At 42.0% G+C, this 15,642-nt stretch overlaps 3 protein-coding genes and 1 non-coding gene across 6 annotated transcripts; 2 read left to right on the top strand and 2 right to left on the bottom strand.

The window, feature by feature from the left end:
• Nucleotides 1-383: 383 nt before the first annotated feature.
• On the bottom strand, nucleotides 384-6,152 carry rpn1 (ribophorin I). Its single transcript, XM_058068878.1, has 10 exons — nucleotides 5,774-6,152; nucleotides 5,085-5,149; nucleotides 4,696-5,002; nucleotides 4,394-4,603; nucleotides 4,125-4,317; nucleotides 3,086-3,185; nucleotides 2,869-3,007; nucleotides 2,611-2,730; nucleotides 2,080-2,325; nucleotides 384-1,234 (listed from the first exon to the last, which is right to left on the bottom strand). Exons 1-10 carry the CDS (start codon nucleotides 6,014-6,016, stop codon nucleotides 1,052-1,054), a joined length of 1,806 nt encoding a protein of 601 aa, XP_057924861.1. The 5' UTR covers nucleotides 6,017-6,152; the 3' UTR covers nucleotides 384-1,051.
• A 196-nt stretch (nucleotides 6,153-6,348) lies between these two features.
• On the top strand, nucleotides 6,349-6,421 carry trnaf-gaa (transfer RNA phenylalanine (anticodon GAA)). Its single transcript has one exon. It is a non-coding gene; the product is annotated as a tRNA-Phe (tRNA).
• A 599-nt stretch (nucleotides 6,422-7,020) lies between these two features.
• On the top strand, nucleotides 7,021-13,029 carry LOC131126417 (ras-related protein rab7-like). 2 transcript variants are annotated; one of them, XM_058068937.1, is made up of 6 exons: nucleotides 7,021-7,200; nucleotides 9,512-9,574; nucleotides 9,659-9,785; nucleotides 10,514-10,732; nucleotides 11,472-11,600; nucleotides 11,672-13,029. In XM_058068937.1, the coding sequence occupies exons 2-6, from the start codon at nucleotides 9,522-9,524 to the stop codon at nucleotides 11,762-11,764; spliced, it is 621 nt and encodes a 206-aa protein (XP_057924920.1). In that variant the 5' UTR covers nucleotides 7,021-7,200; nucleotides 9,512-9,521; the 3' UTR covers nucleotides 11,765-13,029. The 2 variants fall into 2 exon arrangements, with proteins under 2 accessions (XP_057924920.1, XP_057924912.1); XM_058068929.1 differs by having other exon boundaries at nucleotides 7,024-7,374.
• Nucleotides 12,680-15,586, bottom strand: hmces (5-hydroxymethylcytosine binding, ES cell specific). Of its 2 annotated transcripts, none has more exons than XM_058068906.1 (7): nucleotides 15,425-15,586; nucleotides 15,060-15,276; nucleotides 14,788-14,931; nucleotides 14,528-14,716; nucleotides 14,295-14,449; nucleotides 13,527-13,719; nucleotides 12,680-13,315 (listed from the first exon to the last, which is right to left on the bottom strand). In XM_058068906.1, exons 2-7 carry the CDS (start codon nucleotides 15,246-15,248, stop codon nucleotides 13,130-13,132), a joined length of 1,056 nt encoding a protein of 351 aa, XP_057924889.1. In that variant the 5' UTR covers nucleotides 15,249-15,276; nucleotides 15,425-15,586; the 3' UTR covers nucleotides 12,680-13,129. The 2 variants fall into 2 exon arrangements, with proteins under 2 accessions (XP_057924889.1, XP_057924898.1); XM_058068915.1 differs by having other exon boundaries at nucleotides 14,567-14,716.
• Nucleotides 15,587-15,642: the final 56 nt, after the last annotated feature.

The following is a 15,642-nucleotide window of genomic DNA, read 5'->3' as shown; positions in this document are numbered from 1 at the left end:
GAGCATCAGCGCTAACAGACATTGTCTTTGCTTTCCCCCGCTGTGTACTTTCAGAATGATTATTGTATGCACGTACAATATGTTAACATTAGTATTGTGAGGGGAAGGGGGCCTGTTACTATGGAACAGGAAATGACTGGCCGGGACCCATGATGACCTCATGAGGGAAAGCTGTGACCTCACTCTGACCTCTATGGGCTCCTGCAGGTCGGTCGCTCTGCTGAATGCATGCAAGCTTTTGATTGGTGCTGAATTAAGACTACTACAATGTTTTGGAAAGCCCCTCTGTAGTTATAAAGAGGTTGACGCTTTTATTTTTAAATGTTTTCCTCCAGAAGACTATTGCTTTATGACAAAAATCTGTTTTAGCACAACGGCACCCCCCTGTGGTGAACCAGGTTATTGTAATCCTTAGTATGTTACAAAAAACATGTTAAATTCCAAATTTTGTTCTCCAAATTTTTTTTATTTCAAATGTGACAGCTTTCCGTGTTATGTCTTGACTCACATAACCTAATCTCATAGTGGAAAAAAAAACGCTAAATACAGAAAAAGACTTTAGCCGAGAAAATGACAACACCATGGTTTCAGACAAAAAAAAGAAAAAAAGTCAGAGCTTTAAAATTTTTCATGTCAGGGGCAAATAGAAAAATAGCAAGTGCAAAATGGAGGTAATTATCAAAGTAACCATTATCACACCCAACCACTTCAGAAAATCTTTACATACAATTTGGTATGTGAGAAAAGACATAACGGAGAACATTTTATTCATTTTTGCAAACGGTGAAACACGTAAACCAAAAAAGGTTGCGAGATAAACATGAAAATGTCACGTCAATCTGAGCATATGTGACAACGCTAACAAAGCCGAGAAGAGAATTGACTCTGATCCAGTATGACAAGGCACAAGTGTTTGGATAAACTCATTGTGACCACAAGATGACGCGTTACTGGCTGTACAGGATGTAAATAAAAAAAAAAGCATGTTGGTCACATTTACTAGGGTTGTCATACTTAGACATGATGATGATGATGTGGGTGCGTGGTGCATTTAAAGGGCATCCAGCAGACTGTCGATGCGACTGATGAGCTCGTGTCTCTTGCTGGCTAGCGTCTTGTCACTCTCGATGTACGCCTCCTTTTTCACCTTGCCGGCCACCAGCCGCTCCGCCTCCTGGCTGGCACGAGACACCAGGTCTTTGACCTGGCCGTCCAGCTTCTGGACCTCCCCGACCTTAAAAAAAAAAAAAAAAAAATCACACAGATGAGACAACGGCGGTCACTCTACACCAGGGGTCTCAAACACGCGGACACTAGTTTGAGGCCCCCGCCTTGATATGAAAGTTTAATGTTAGTGCGGCCCGCGCAAGTTTGATATGGATGCTGTATGGTATCATGTACCCAGAAAAAATTATTACGTTTGATTAATGTTCATGTTAAAGGTTAAATAACTGTTAATAGTTATCCTCCCTATCCGTGTGGAAGTGGTACGTTTTTGGCTATTTAAGTTGAAAGGAAATAACTTGAAGGCTACCGTTTAGGTCGCTAGCTCTCTAGTTTGCGAGTTAGCATGTGTCTCAAGACCCTGCAGTTGCGCAATATGTTGTAAATAAAAAAAGTATAAATGTGACTATAGTCGTGTTTTGTCATGTCTATAGGGCTCTAATAATGCTTTGTTAATTTTAATCTGAACAAAAATAATTTGTCTACCCACCAACTATATGTGGTTTCTTAAGTTTTTATTATTATTATTATTATTATTATTATATTTATTTATTACTGATTGATTGATTTTCTTTATTCTTGATTTGTTTATTTTTCATCTTATTTTGTGTAGAAAAATAAAAAGTAAGATATTTGAGAACAGTGGAATGTTTTATCAGAGCTTTTCTTGTAGAAAATTGGAACCAAAGCAAAGTTTTTAAATTTGTTTTGTTTTTAATAAATGCGTTTTTTTTTTTTGGAAAACCTGATGCGGCCCAGTCTCACCCAGACCCGAGCTCCAGTGGTCCCCCAAGTAAATTGAGTTTGAGACCCCTGCTCTACACTCATGCTTACAAACATACAAGTGCCACTCACCTTATCTGCCAGGTCGGAGCCTTCAGCCTTGAGGCGAGCCTGCAGTGAACTGATCTCGTTGGTGAGAGCGCGGTGGTCGGCCTCTAGGGTTTTCCGACCGCTGTTGAGCGCCCCCGTGTCCCGAGATTGCTTATAGCGGTTGACCACCTCGTCCATGTGTCGGTAGAGACCCAGACGCTTGTTGACCAGGGTGAGAACCTGCTCTGTGATGGAGGCTACCTTCATTCGTACTTCAGCAGCAGGGTCCTGAAGGAAGAAGAACACAGTCAGGCTAAGTCATGATTTCTTTCCAGGGGAAAAAAAACATAGTAACTCTTTGTCCACTAGATGGTGCTACTGCAGCTCATGTGATATAATGGTGTCTAAATCAAGTGGTGTTGTTTTAGTTGAAACATTTACAGCTGTGGGAAGGTTAATCTGACACGGATTGCAGGGGTTGGGGGGAATTGATATATCATTTATAATAATATAACAGCAGTTTTTAGGACCTCTAAAGGGTTAAGAAATGACAAAGGGGGACAAAAAAAAAACCTTTGTGATGGCAAAATCCAGGCGAACGTAGATGATGACAGTGAAGAAGAGAATGTAGAAGGCGCTGACAACCAAGAGCGGCTCCTGCAGCATCAGGATCTTATTGAAGTTGTAATGAACCTGCAAGCGACAAAAGATGACCAATTGGGAGTGATTTTACCGTTTTGTTATCAGAGGTGGAGGTTTTAACTGGAAAAATTATTCTTTTTTTTTATTTATTTCAGGATCTCTGCACTTTTCCATTGGGGAACGTCTTACCACCACATCCTGAATGTGCTGCTCCACCAGGTTGTTCTTGGTGGCCACCAGCACCGGCCGACCAAAGGTATCAAGGTATGTGTAGTGCAGTTGGTTCGGCATGCGATCAATTTTATACGGCGTATCCATTTGGATGTTTCTGAAAGAAAATGACAGAAATGAGCAAATACGCTCCAGGAAAAAAAAATCTGCGGCACATACTGTGTGGCGCACTCACTTGGCTCCCTCGGGCAGGATGATTTTCACAGTCATGGAGTCAATCACCTGGTCGTCATAGACGTGGTCAACCAGTCTCATCTTCAGTGCATACTGGTCCCCTAAAAGATGCAATTATTTCCGAAACACACAATTAAAAAAAGGACTAGATATGTTACTTTACGTTATTAGAGGCGGGGAAGACTTTCAATATTAGTGTAGACCTACCAACATATGAATTTGTGAAGCATACGTGTGTATGTTTTGAGTTCCTGCCTATTTTCGTTTTTGGTTCCTACCTAGCTGCATGTAAGTTAATGAGGCGGAACTAATTGTATAATCGTCGTTTCCGCACGTACATGTTTAATCGTCACACCCGTAGAAAATAAGCTCCGTTGTTTGCCACACTATTGAGAGCTCAAAAGCTAATAAATGCTAAAAGTTAACAACATATCTATAATTCCTTCCTAAGGCATGTGTGCAGCTATTAAGGTGCAGTATATGCGTTTTGTATTTTCGTTTCAGTTTCTTCGCGTTAGTTTACAGTTTGCTGTACTAGCTAAGGCTAATCATGCATTGTGTTGCACATGCGATGGTTGTTTTATTATGGAAATGTTTCTATGTAATGTGACAAGTTTATTTGCACTACTGTAAAGAAAAAGGCTTAAAGAACTAATTGCTGTCACATCCGAGGGTGTTACAGCAAATAATCGAGAACCACTGATTTATAGAAATAAAAACCTGTTGTAGGAACAACTACGACACCTAGTGATCAATGCAGAATATCACATCTTCAATGTATTTGTATTTCACTTCATTTAGCCATTATGCTGAAATTAAGCAAAATGTGTACAATTTGCTAAATGTCCACATATCTTTACTAATAATAGGATGTATTCAACCACTAACCAGTGTGATTTATGAACATATTTTTTAAAAAATGTGACCTCTTGTTTACCGTTTTCATACATACTGAAGCACACAAGGGCCAATATGATTTTTCCACGCGCTTGCAAGCTAAACATGTCACCATCTTGTACCACCATGTTAGTACGACTCACCGAGCGTGTAGAGATACTCATAGCTGGGCAGGTTGTACCCAATGATGTAGTGGGTCTTCCAGCCACCAAACAAAGGGAAGCGAGGCCTGACCTCCACTTCCACCGAGTCATCCAGAACCTGCAGGTGGGAGGTGGAGATGTTCCCGATCTCATCCCTGTAGTAGACATCTTGTGCCGAAGCAGGAAGAATAGTCTGTTGGGAAGAATTATCATCAGTCAATACTTTCATTTTTGGCAAGGGACAATAATAAGATAGTATGAAAACACACCTTAAAGGACTTAACAGACGAGATCCCACTGTCTGACTGACGCTGGTAATCGTAGCGTGAAAACGGGCCCTTTAGTACGGCGCCAGTGTGCCGCAGATCAACGGTCTCCTCCACAGCGATGTTGCCCCAGTGAGAGACCTCGATGGTGCGAGTGATGCTACTGACAGTGAGGAAGGGGGTGTTGTTCTCAAAGTGGATCTTCATGGTGTCCTAGACATTCGATGACATGCACAGTGAGAACGGCGTTCCACTTTCTAGCAGCTTCACCGACAAAATCGCCCAAAGTGAAAGTCAGTCGTTACCTCGCTAAATGACGCCACATCATTGAACGGACCATACTCGATGATCTCATCCGTCTTGCTGGGGTTACCCAACTTGGTGTAGCTCTCCACAGTTTTGGATGCCAGGCGGACACGTGTGGTCTGAGTGCGGGTGGGGTAAGGTGTGTAAAAGTAGTGGTTGCCTTGGAAGACAACCAGCTGGCGCTCGGCCTGAGTGATCTGCGAGGGGAAGGGCTTGAGCACGTGGCTGAACGTCATCTCCACCTTGACTTTCATCTGATCACCCACAGACAAGCTGGATGGCAGAGTGACTTTGAAAAGGTCCCCGCTGCAAGTGAGCAGACGTGACCATCAACAACGATGATGCTAAATATGAAAATGAGACATTTACATTGAGAATGATGTAATACCTTATGCCGTTAATTTTTGTCTCCTGGATTTTAAGTGAGCCATCCTCCTCTTCATCATCATTGGCCTGCGGAAATATATACATTTCGCAAGAGTTTTGAGATGGACGGAGAAAGCTTTTACCACACCAAAAGCAGTATGTCTTAGTACAAGCGTTCATTAAGCCTACAAAGCATTAAATCGTGTTTATAGCTAGGAAGTGGGCGGAAGTTCTGCGCAGTCGCACCCGGAAGTATTCTTCCCAGCGCATACGTGTCATTCAGTTAACAGAAAAAACGTGCACGGCTGCGGAAGTCAGCTTTCTGTAAATTGCATTCCAAGTGATTAATAAGCACTTCACTCAAAAACATTGTTAATAAACAGTCTGAACAATTAAAAAAAATAATCTGCGGTTGACGGTGCACGCGTTGATTTGGTTACGAGTCGGTCAAAACCTGCCGCACAGCTAACGTTAGCATCCCCTTGCTAAGAGGTGTGCTTTGTTGCACCTCCTTGCTAATAGGTGTGGTTTAATGCATAAAGGCAACTTATTATACCATAGGTCTGAAGCGTAACACGAAGATACACGCGTTTGACAGAAGTAACGTGTTTGACAGTGTTTTCTGCTCTGCTATGGAGTAGCACACAAGCTAGCAGGTTAGCAAAGCGTCGTGGTAATGCTGCATTTACGGAGTCACTCTTTCAAGCTCACCGAGGCGCCAACGTATGCCAGATGCGGTGCAAGATCCGGTTCCACGGCTAATATGAAGCTTTGGACGGCATATCGTCCGTGGTTAGCCAAGGTGATTTCTGCAGTGATCTTAGCTAGATGAGTACTCAGGTCCACTGTCCTCTTGACTTCGTCGTTCACCAACATATCCGTCCCGGGCCCGGCCGCCGAGCACAGTGCGACCAAAAGACACGGTAGAGCACCGAGGAGGCACCTTCTCGCCATGGCTGAAGCGATTCAGACGGCAAATGCTGTCAGGGCCGTTCAATAACGGGGTGTAGCTGAGCAGCAAAGAAAGGCCACCGCGCTGCTCTTCTGTGAGCTAAAAGATGACGCTTCATTCATTCAAACGTGATGACGTCACGGGTTAGTTATGAGCCGGAACAAATGAAACCGATTGGCGGCTGTAGTTTGTCATTACGTTTTTGTTCTTTTAACACTTTGATACTGATTGATAATGATTTGATACTGATTGATACCGATTTTGGGAAAAGTGTCCTATGCCAATTATATTAGACGATTTAAGAATTGGATTTGTACACTTTGCTGATCGTCAAGCCGAAATAGCTCAGTTGGGAGAGCGTTAGACTGAAGATCTAAAGGTCCCTGGTTCGATCCCGGGTTTCGGCAGCGGATGGCGCTCTTTTATTCGGAGTAAGAAGCATTACATTGCATTCGTGTTCACATGTAAACAGTGACAATTGCTGGTTAGTGTTGTGTTTTTTTTACTTAAAATTTCCTTTAGTTAAAATTGAATCCTCTGGGAAAAGCCCTCTGATCATTAACAGTCAATGGTACAGCCTTTCTGATCTAAATATCAAAATAATCTCTGCTGGTACTTTTTAACTGGTTTGGCACGTATTTCCTGATGGACAGCAACTTTTTCAAGATCATCCATAATTGCTTCGCCGCCTTTGAGCATGAACCCTATGAGCATTGTGCTCCATCCACAGATTTTCCATAGGATTAATATAAGAGCTCCAGAACCTTGACTTTGGTGTCCTTCGAAAAAGTCTGTACCAACTTTGATGTCATAGTCTTGTTGAAAGCTCCAGTGATTACCGAAACCTAGACTGACAACAGACATCCCATAATCAACAGCACTCAGAACATTCTTACATGAAACATCAAGGAAGCCAGATGAGTGACTGGTGTTTTTTTTTTTTTTGCTGCCTCTGCGTGGTTCTCAGCTGAGCAAGGCGTAGCCAGCGTGTGACGTCATCCTCCCCGACACAGCTTGTTTTGGAGGAAGTGGCTCGCGACGCTAACTGCTAGCATGTTAGCTTGACAGGAAAAGCCAACGTCAACGACAACAAGACACCATTGTGTCAAGTCGCTAGTACACCAAGTGATATTTATACATTGGCAGAGACACCGGTGTGTTCGACAAGGAGAGTCGGTCACAGGAGGTAGCTATAGTAGCTTTTGACGACGCCGAGGCTTGAAACGGAGAGTTTTGCGACGACAGACATTTAAAAGGAACTGCTAGCTCGTTAGCTAATCTGTGCTCTCGCTAGCCCTCCGGTCAGAGGCTGAGGAAAATTCACTTTCTTTATTTTTTTACGACAGGATCGTCTCACAAGGTACGGTTGTGTGATGCTTTTCTTATTTTGCTTGTCAGAATGTAGGGCGAAGTTTAGGTCAATTTTGTCACATTCTCCGAACGTTATTCTGTTGCGGAATGACCGATGGTAGGTGTTTATTTACCATGGGACGGATAAAAATTTGCTATGACGTAAATAACTGTTTATTCGTGGTGCCTATTTCCATTACATATTGCACTGTATGAATCTGTTGGGATTTTATGTTATGTCCTTTCATATTGGCTAACGAATCACTTGAGTGTCTTTATGGACGGGAAATAATGACGGGGCATCATTATGTGTTAATATATTAGGTAGACATAATGAGAATTAATTGTGAATTTAGTTTGCAAACATATTTTCCCTGGAATGGCCGTTGAAACTGACCGAGCTAGCACTGTTTGCCAAGTCATGGTTCCGTTAGCCGTGTGTTTTCCAAGCATGTGATCCGTCCCTGACACAGTGTCATGGGGTGCAGATTACCAGCACGCTTTGCTCATGATAGTACACTTTACGCCACATCACGACAGGAAGCAAATCACTTGCCTGGATTTCAAAAACCTGATTCCTAAATCTGAACACATTTATCTGATGGCTCAATCAAGAAAACGAGTTTGGACTTTGGTCGTTCCAGCTGTATGTTCTGGGGTTCTTGTCACTTTGCACACTCAGCTGAAGTGAGGAATGCTAAGTGGTGTTTACAGCTAATGGTGTCCAAAGTGCGGCCCGCGGTTGTTTTATTCTATTTTTTTACTGCTTTTTGGCACCTTCTTAAATCAAAAATATTAAACATGAAATCTACAGTGGTCCACATGTGTAGCAACACCATAAAACAAATGCATTGTGGCATGAGAGAACTGGTTTTAAGTATATATAAGTTATGGCAATGGTAATGCCTTTATTTAATTTGAACATGCATCAAATTACAATTGAATGCATCACATAATCAGTCCACAGTTCCACATGTCCAAAAGGAGTAGGAAGAAGCAAAGCTTATTAAATCCTACCCCTCCATCTGGTACTTTTACCATCAGTAACTGTTACATTTGTTTACTTCCTGCCTTTCTAATATAATTTAATTTTTTTTATAATATTTTAAAAAATATATTTTTCCAATTTTTAATTTGTACGAGGTGATATGACCATAATGTGTACCATAGTAAGTGTCAATATAGTGATATATATAGCACATCATGACTGTTTCAAGACTCTTCATCCTTGTATTTAGCAAACATCAACTGCTTGTATTGTTTCTTGAATTGGCTAATCATTGTGCACTTATTGACTTGTGTTAACTAAATGTATACAGTATCAAAGTGGCCCTCACATCCCTTCATTTCTTCACTATTCAGGCCTCAGTAAAAAAAAAAAACTTTGGACACCACTGGAATGCAGCGGTTTCCCTCCCCCAAATAGTGACGTGTATGTAGGATAAACACAGAACAATATGGACATGTAATGATTAACACTAGTCTTGTGACTGGGGCATCCTCGTCGTAGCTTTGAACTCGGTGTAAACCTCCCAAGTTGACCAGAAGGCATTCCACAACACTGCGAGACGACCTCATTTCCAAACAGTGTTTTCCATAGGAATCAACTAGAGTTGAAATGATCAGACTGTCGCTATCATGAAGTTGATATGCTTATGTGAATTTCTATACAGTGAAACCTAAACTGTATACTCACTCATTGTCAACGTGGCTACATTGTGCTGAGCTGCCTGGACATTTTGGTTTTGTGTGAAACGGCACACAAACCAAATAAAATATAAAGATTATTAGGGATGTCCGATATTAGCTTTTATTTTGCTCAAAGCCAATATGCCGATATTGTCTAACTCTCAATTTTCGATACATGGGTTACTTTCTAAGCGTCCGCTTTTATTATTGTATTCTTCATCATTTGTTAACTAAACTCTCTAAAACTGATCCATTGTCTGCCAATATCAGCAACTCGGTTGGATGTATTTGAAGTAAGAACAGTGAGTATAAAGCAAATTAGCATGAGTGTAATAGCTTGTATGGTTACAAGTTTTATTTTCAAATATGCCGTAGCCATTCAAAAAAATGATATATATTCATATGGGGTCATCTTGTCAGTGTTTCTCAACTCTTCATGTTTTCTTTTGGGGTTTCAGTTGAGGCACAATGACGTCAAGGAAGAAAGTACTACTCAAAGTAATCATCCTCGGAGACTCGGGGTGAGTGATCCGCAAGTGGTTTCAAGTGGTTTCCAGTACACCTTTGTGTCCCTGTCCTTCAACACCTCTTCATTTCTTGTCCAGAGTGGGGAAGACCTCATTGATGAACCAGTATGTGAATAAGAAATTCAGTAACCAGTACAAAGCCACGATAGGTGCGGATTTCTTGACGAAAGAAGTCATGGTGGACGATAGACTCGTCACGATGCAGGTAACAGGAATGGGAGTTGAAATTCTACATTGTTTGTAAATGAAATACAAATATTTATGACCTGATGGACCATTAATAAGAACAGCTGGAAATAATCTACACTATCAAAGAAATTGTACATATAAAGCAGTAGTGTGAGCAGAGGGTGAGTACGATCACAGAGTTTAAATGTAAAAACCATAATGAAAGTGATCTGTGTTGCAGCGTTGACTCCCCCATCTTGTTATACCGGTGTAAAAATAAGTTATCTGCAGTAAAATGACCCCCCCTCCCCCGAAAAAATTGTAATAACCAGGTTAATTTGGAGTCTTCCTGCTTTGAATGATAGCTGACTTCCGTCACTTTATTCATTCATTCATTCATTTTCTACCGCATATCCTCACAAGGGTCGTGGAGGGTGCTGGAGCCTATCCCAGCTGTCTTCGGGCGAGAGGCGGGGTACACTCTGGACTGGTCGCCGGCCAATCACAGGGCACATATAGACAAACAACCATTCACACTCACTCACACTCTTATGAGGTCTTATGTGATATACTAACATTTGATTGATTGTTGATGATACCGTATCTTTAAGAAACTGATGTTGGGTCATTATCGATATGTTCCCTCATATTTGGAATGATATGACTTGTCAACGTAGGTTTCATCATATGTTTTATATTGTCGCTATTGTAATCCTTCAGTTGATTCTACTGATTGTAATTTATCATGTTTTTTTGTTGTGTCAGATTTGGGACACAGCAGGTCAAGAGAGGTTCCAGTCCTTAGGGGTGGCATTCTACCGTGGAGCAGACTGTTGTGTTCTAGTCTTCGACGTGACCGCCCCCAATACCTTCAAGACTCTAGACAGCTGGAGGGACGAGTTCTTGATCCAGGCCAGCCCTCGAGACCCAGAGAACTTCCCCTTCGTGGTGCTTGGCAACAAGATCGACTTGGAGAACAGACAGGTGACTTTCACTTTCCTCTCTATACAGTAAACCTCGGATATATCAGATTCAATTGTTCCCACTGGTTTTGTCCGATATAAGCGAAATCCATTATATGCGTATACCGTAAAATGTCCGTTTTACGCATATATCGATTTATATCCGGTATATGCGTAAATCGGATTTTATCCGTTATAAAAAGGCACTTCCTTGACTATGTTTCCAATGTACCTGGACTGGGCAATAAAAGAGACGTAAGGTAATGAGAATTTAACTTTATTGGACTCTGAGCATAACAAATTGTTAATTAAGCTAGGCCCTGTTACGCCCGTCAGGCCTACGTTATTTCCAATAGTGAGGTTAAGATCTCATTCACTGCTGTGCTAGTATTATTGACGTCACTCACTTTTATATTTGTCCTAAATCTGGAGCCAGGAGAAAGACAATAGCCAGTGACATCAACAAGATTAGCTGAACGATGCGACCATCCGATATATGCGAGGGAAATTTAATGGAAATGCATTGGAACGGGACTGGAGATTTTGTCCGAAATAGGCGAAATCCGTTATAAAAAATCCGATATATGCAATGAATTTTTATTGGAAATGCATTACAGAAAAATCGGTTCTTTTTTATCTGTCCGTTGTGAGTGAATTTCCGATATATCCGAGTCCGATATATCCGAGGTTTACTGTATAAGGAAAACGCGGTCTGTTATTTGAGCATAATTGGAATCAGGCTCTTCTGTTTTGACGTTCAGGTAACAACAAAGAGGGCACAGGCGTGGTGTCAGAGCAAGAACAACATCCCTTATTTTGAAACCAGCGCCAAGGAGGCCATCAACGTGGAGCAGGCCTTCCAAACCATCGCGCGAAATGCTCTCAAGCAGGTACCCCAGCCGCCTCAGTGGTAACTCAGAAAAGCTGGGACACATTCGGCAACCGCTACCGTCTTTTTCAGGAGACCGAAGTGGAGATGTACGAGTTTCCGGAGCCGATAAAGCTGGACAGGAATGAGCGAGCCAAGCCTTCAGCAGAGACCTGCAGCTGCTGAGGACTCTATATCTACAGAGGGGTCGTCATCACCCTCAACACCCTCTCATGCCTTGTCTAAATATCCTCCTTTCCCATGACCCCACTGTGTTGACCCCTAATGCCCAACATCCCGCTCATAAGAGTACACAACCGACATGCTGCACCCTCCTCCTGTGTAGGAAACACATTTTCTATCTATAAGTATGAGCCTCTTAGCCCAAAGAACACCTTCAACAAACATTTATATGTTGTTTCCTTTTCCAGTGGTTTTCCTTTATTATTCATATTTTTTGTCTAAACGGCAACGGTGGTTTTCAGTTCTATGAATATTGCTGCTCTCACAATCAGTTCCTTTTACTTTGAGATCAACAACAAAACAATATCCTTATCATCTTTGTGCTTTGTTTTTGTAGCTATGGTGGTCATTTGTTTTATTTGTACACGCTGCCACTACTGCATGAGTAGAGAACACACACTGCGCCCCTCGTTTCAGACATTTTGTGTTGTGGCTTTGCTTTGGTTTACTCTCCACCTCATGCAGACATTCACTATCATAAATACTTGCTGGGGGTTGGGATTCAGGTTTGGAGGAGCAGAATGGCTGAATTCCAGTTAGTATGCTGCCTATTGATTTGTTGCTAATTGATGAAACGATGAAATGACACGTCCAATCAATCCAGTGTGCAGGTTGTGTGTGTTTTATTTTATTTTTTTTGCTCATTTAAAAATAGCCTGTGAAGACAACACCTGACAGGAAACTGCATTGAGGCTCAGGGTAGTGCAAGGTCAAACTAAGCTGTTCTTTGTACTCCTTTTGCTGTTCCTCTTATGGGAGAGAAGAGCTTTTCTGTCATTAACAGGATGTGGGAATGAATGGAATCAAAACCTGACAGTCCTGAAGAAAAGAGACAAATCTCACAAATAGAAATAGTCCTAACAGTGATGTTTCTTTTTATTGTCAACTGTTTCCAAGACTTTGTACAATTGCAATCATTTTGTGGGGAAGACTACATGTAAATCTCCATGTCTTACTGCCAGTTGCTTGTGTTGGCAAACAACTAAGTGCTTGACATTTCTTTTAACCAATCAGGTGTTTGTCTGCTTGAATTATGTTGAAACTGAAATGCATTATAGATTAGTGACAATAGCTAACAGACTGCAACTTTGAAAAAGGTGGTGGAAGTAGTGGCATTCATCATGATATTAATATGATCAATGCATAGCAGCAACGTTTAAAAAATGTCTTTGCCTTTCAAAAGTAATAAGGGTAATAAAAACCTCAAATTGAACAAGCAGTTTATTTCCTTTTGAAAACATTTAACCATTGAGCAAGACACAGTAAGTAACATTGTGACACATTCACAACACCAACGTCAGTTCTGCTTCACTGGATTTTTGGTTTCTTGTTACCCCCCTGCAGCCACTGCTCAAGTGCTCCTGTGGATGTGCTCTGAGGCTCCTCTGTTTCTACCTCATGTTGACTCTCACAAGAATCCGACTCCTTCCTCTTTGAAGAGCCACTGGCCAGCCAGCTCATCATCATCTTGCTGCTTGCTGTCGCTTTTGGCTCCTGCAGGGAAGGAGATGGGCACATTTGTCAGCTGACTTTAAAGGTAAACAATTGCAACTACATAGGATGTACACATAAAAGTCAGAAACATGCAAATTTATCCATGGACATTATATTTAGCAATTAAGAGGTCTTAACAATGGATTATGTGAAGCCTTGTACTGCACATGTTTTAAAATGCCCGTGTTCCAGCACCACATAAATCAGTTACCTTTTTCTGGTTGAGGTCCACAGGTTGGAGGCACTCGGGTGAGTTGTTGCGTGAGTTATTGACAAGCGATGAAACAGGATGATAGGTCAATATGTTTTGTGAATGGAGCAGTTTCACTGCATCGAGAGATTTCACCTCCCCGAAATCAAGCCATTGTCTCACTTCCTCGTCTCCGGCCAAGATGGCTGGCATCCTATTCAGACAACACTCACTTTAGCTCCACTGAAAGGTTTGAAATGGGGTTTCAACCATGAGTAGGGGTCTAATGGGATTAAAATGGGACACGATTTCTTGTTCAGAAAACTGTTTTGCAAGCCCCAAAACAGACAGAAAAAAGCTACACTCTGCTTTGCTTCAGAAAAGCTTCTCTTCAAGTCAGCATTTCAAGAAATGCTCCAAACGTTTGATAGACAGTATGAATTGGGTGTGAGGAAATACATGTCACAAACATCAATTCCACAAATTCACAATGTCAAATATTACATATCTAAATAAATATTGCATTATTGTGATTTTTTATATCATGGTTTATTTGGTCTCAAAAAATGTTGACAATTATATCGCTTAATGTCAATTTGTGGGACAATAAAACCCACTTGCATTGTTTTGTGACTCTGATACGTTTTTTAAAAAATTGTCAAATTCATATATTTTTTTCATTGTACTTTCCTTAAAAATAATGTTAAAATCTCGTCTCATAAACCCAATCTCGTATATCGTCAGGTGAGCTGGGTGTCTTATGACATCACTACCCACAACTGCCCTCACCTGTCATGGATGCTCTGCAGATTTGGGGAAGCGTTCACAGTGATCACGCTGTACGTGTAGCGAGGCTCACCACCAGCTGGAGGTGTCCAGCAGTCAAAAAGTCCAGCCATGGTAAGCAGCCTCCAACCCGTCCACTCACCCGCCACGTCTTTTTCCTGCCAACACAACATGTATTGAACATGGGCTTCACATAAGGCTAACTTTTAACAACTATTAACAAAACAATGTCTCGCCTCTGTCAGGTCTGTCTCGGACTCATTTTCTTCACATACTTTGAGATCGTTGTCATCTTTTTCATCCTGACAGGACCTCTGAGTCTGAGGGAAGTAGATGAAGAAAGGCTGCTTGTCTTTCTCCTGCCTTTTCCATTCATAGAAGCCATCAGCGAGGATGACGCAGCGCTGTCCTTTCAACAGGGGCTCCTGAGGAGTGACAGCAAAGCCGTCAGAGATGCTGACATTGGCTACCAGGCAGGTACTCGTAGAACATGCACCTTGTAAGACTTCTTCTGCAGAATGTTCTCACTGCGGCAGTTGCTGGTGCTGTACTGCATCTTGCTCGGGTCGTTCTCTTTAAACCAGGAAGGTACCAGGCCCCAACGCATGGCTGCTAGTACACGCTCATCAGCAGGAGCATTCTGGAGATGCAAATCATTATTTATGAAGATAATGCTCACTTTCTGACATGGTTAGTTTAATAGTAAGTTTAAAGTATGCACAGTTTTAATATTGAGATCACCCAGGTCATGTGACACAGACAGGTTACCTTGTCAAAATGTCTGTGGGACAGCAGAACGGGGCTCATGGACTGGGGACTCTTGTTGTACGAAGGTCGGTATTTATCCGCATCTCCGTCCCTCCAACCGGGTTGTCTACGCTGTCCACGCCGGTTTCTATACAGGCAGGCTCGGCTCACCTCGTCAGGGGCCAGTGTGCACGCAGTCCTTCCACACATTTTACCGTCAAACTCCGTTCACCTGAAACTTTTTTTAAACAAAAATGGCTGCTTGAATTCGCGCGTTTCCGTGCCAGACGATGTAAGCTAATAACTTCGTCAATAAACTAGCATAGCATTACGTTAGCTTGGCCAAATTGTGAGGTATTTTTTTTTACAAAATAAGCGAAGCTTACCTGTTTTATAGTGTTTTATTCCGACTGCGCAGTTATATATCGTCAAGTGAATCGAACTAGTAGTGTATGAGGGGTGTGTGTGTGTATTTTGACAGAAGGAGACGTGCCCCGACACAGTCCTCGACCGTGTACGTATGACGTCACTGTGACGCATCCAAAACAAGTACCAAGCCAAGATGGCGGCGCTCAAATCTTCGCAACTCCAAACCAGCAGAAAA

The sequence above is a fragment of the Doryrhamphus excisus genome, chromosome 1 (genome assembly GCF_030265055.1).
Source record: "Doryrhamphus excisus isolate RoL2022-K1 chromosome 1, RoL_Dexc_1.0, whole genome shotgun sequence".
In the NCBI taxonomy this organism is placed as follows: domain Eukaryota; kingdom Metazoa; phylum Chordata; class Actinopteri; order Syngnathiformes; family Syngnathidae; genus Doryrhamphus; species Doryrhamphus excisus.
This window is presented reverse-complemented; position numbering and strand designations above follow the sequence as displayed.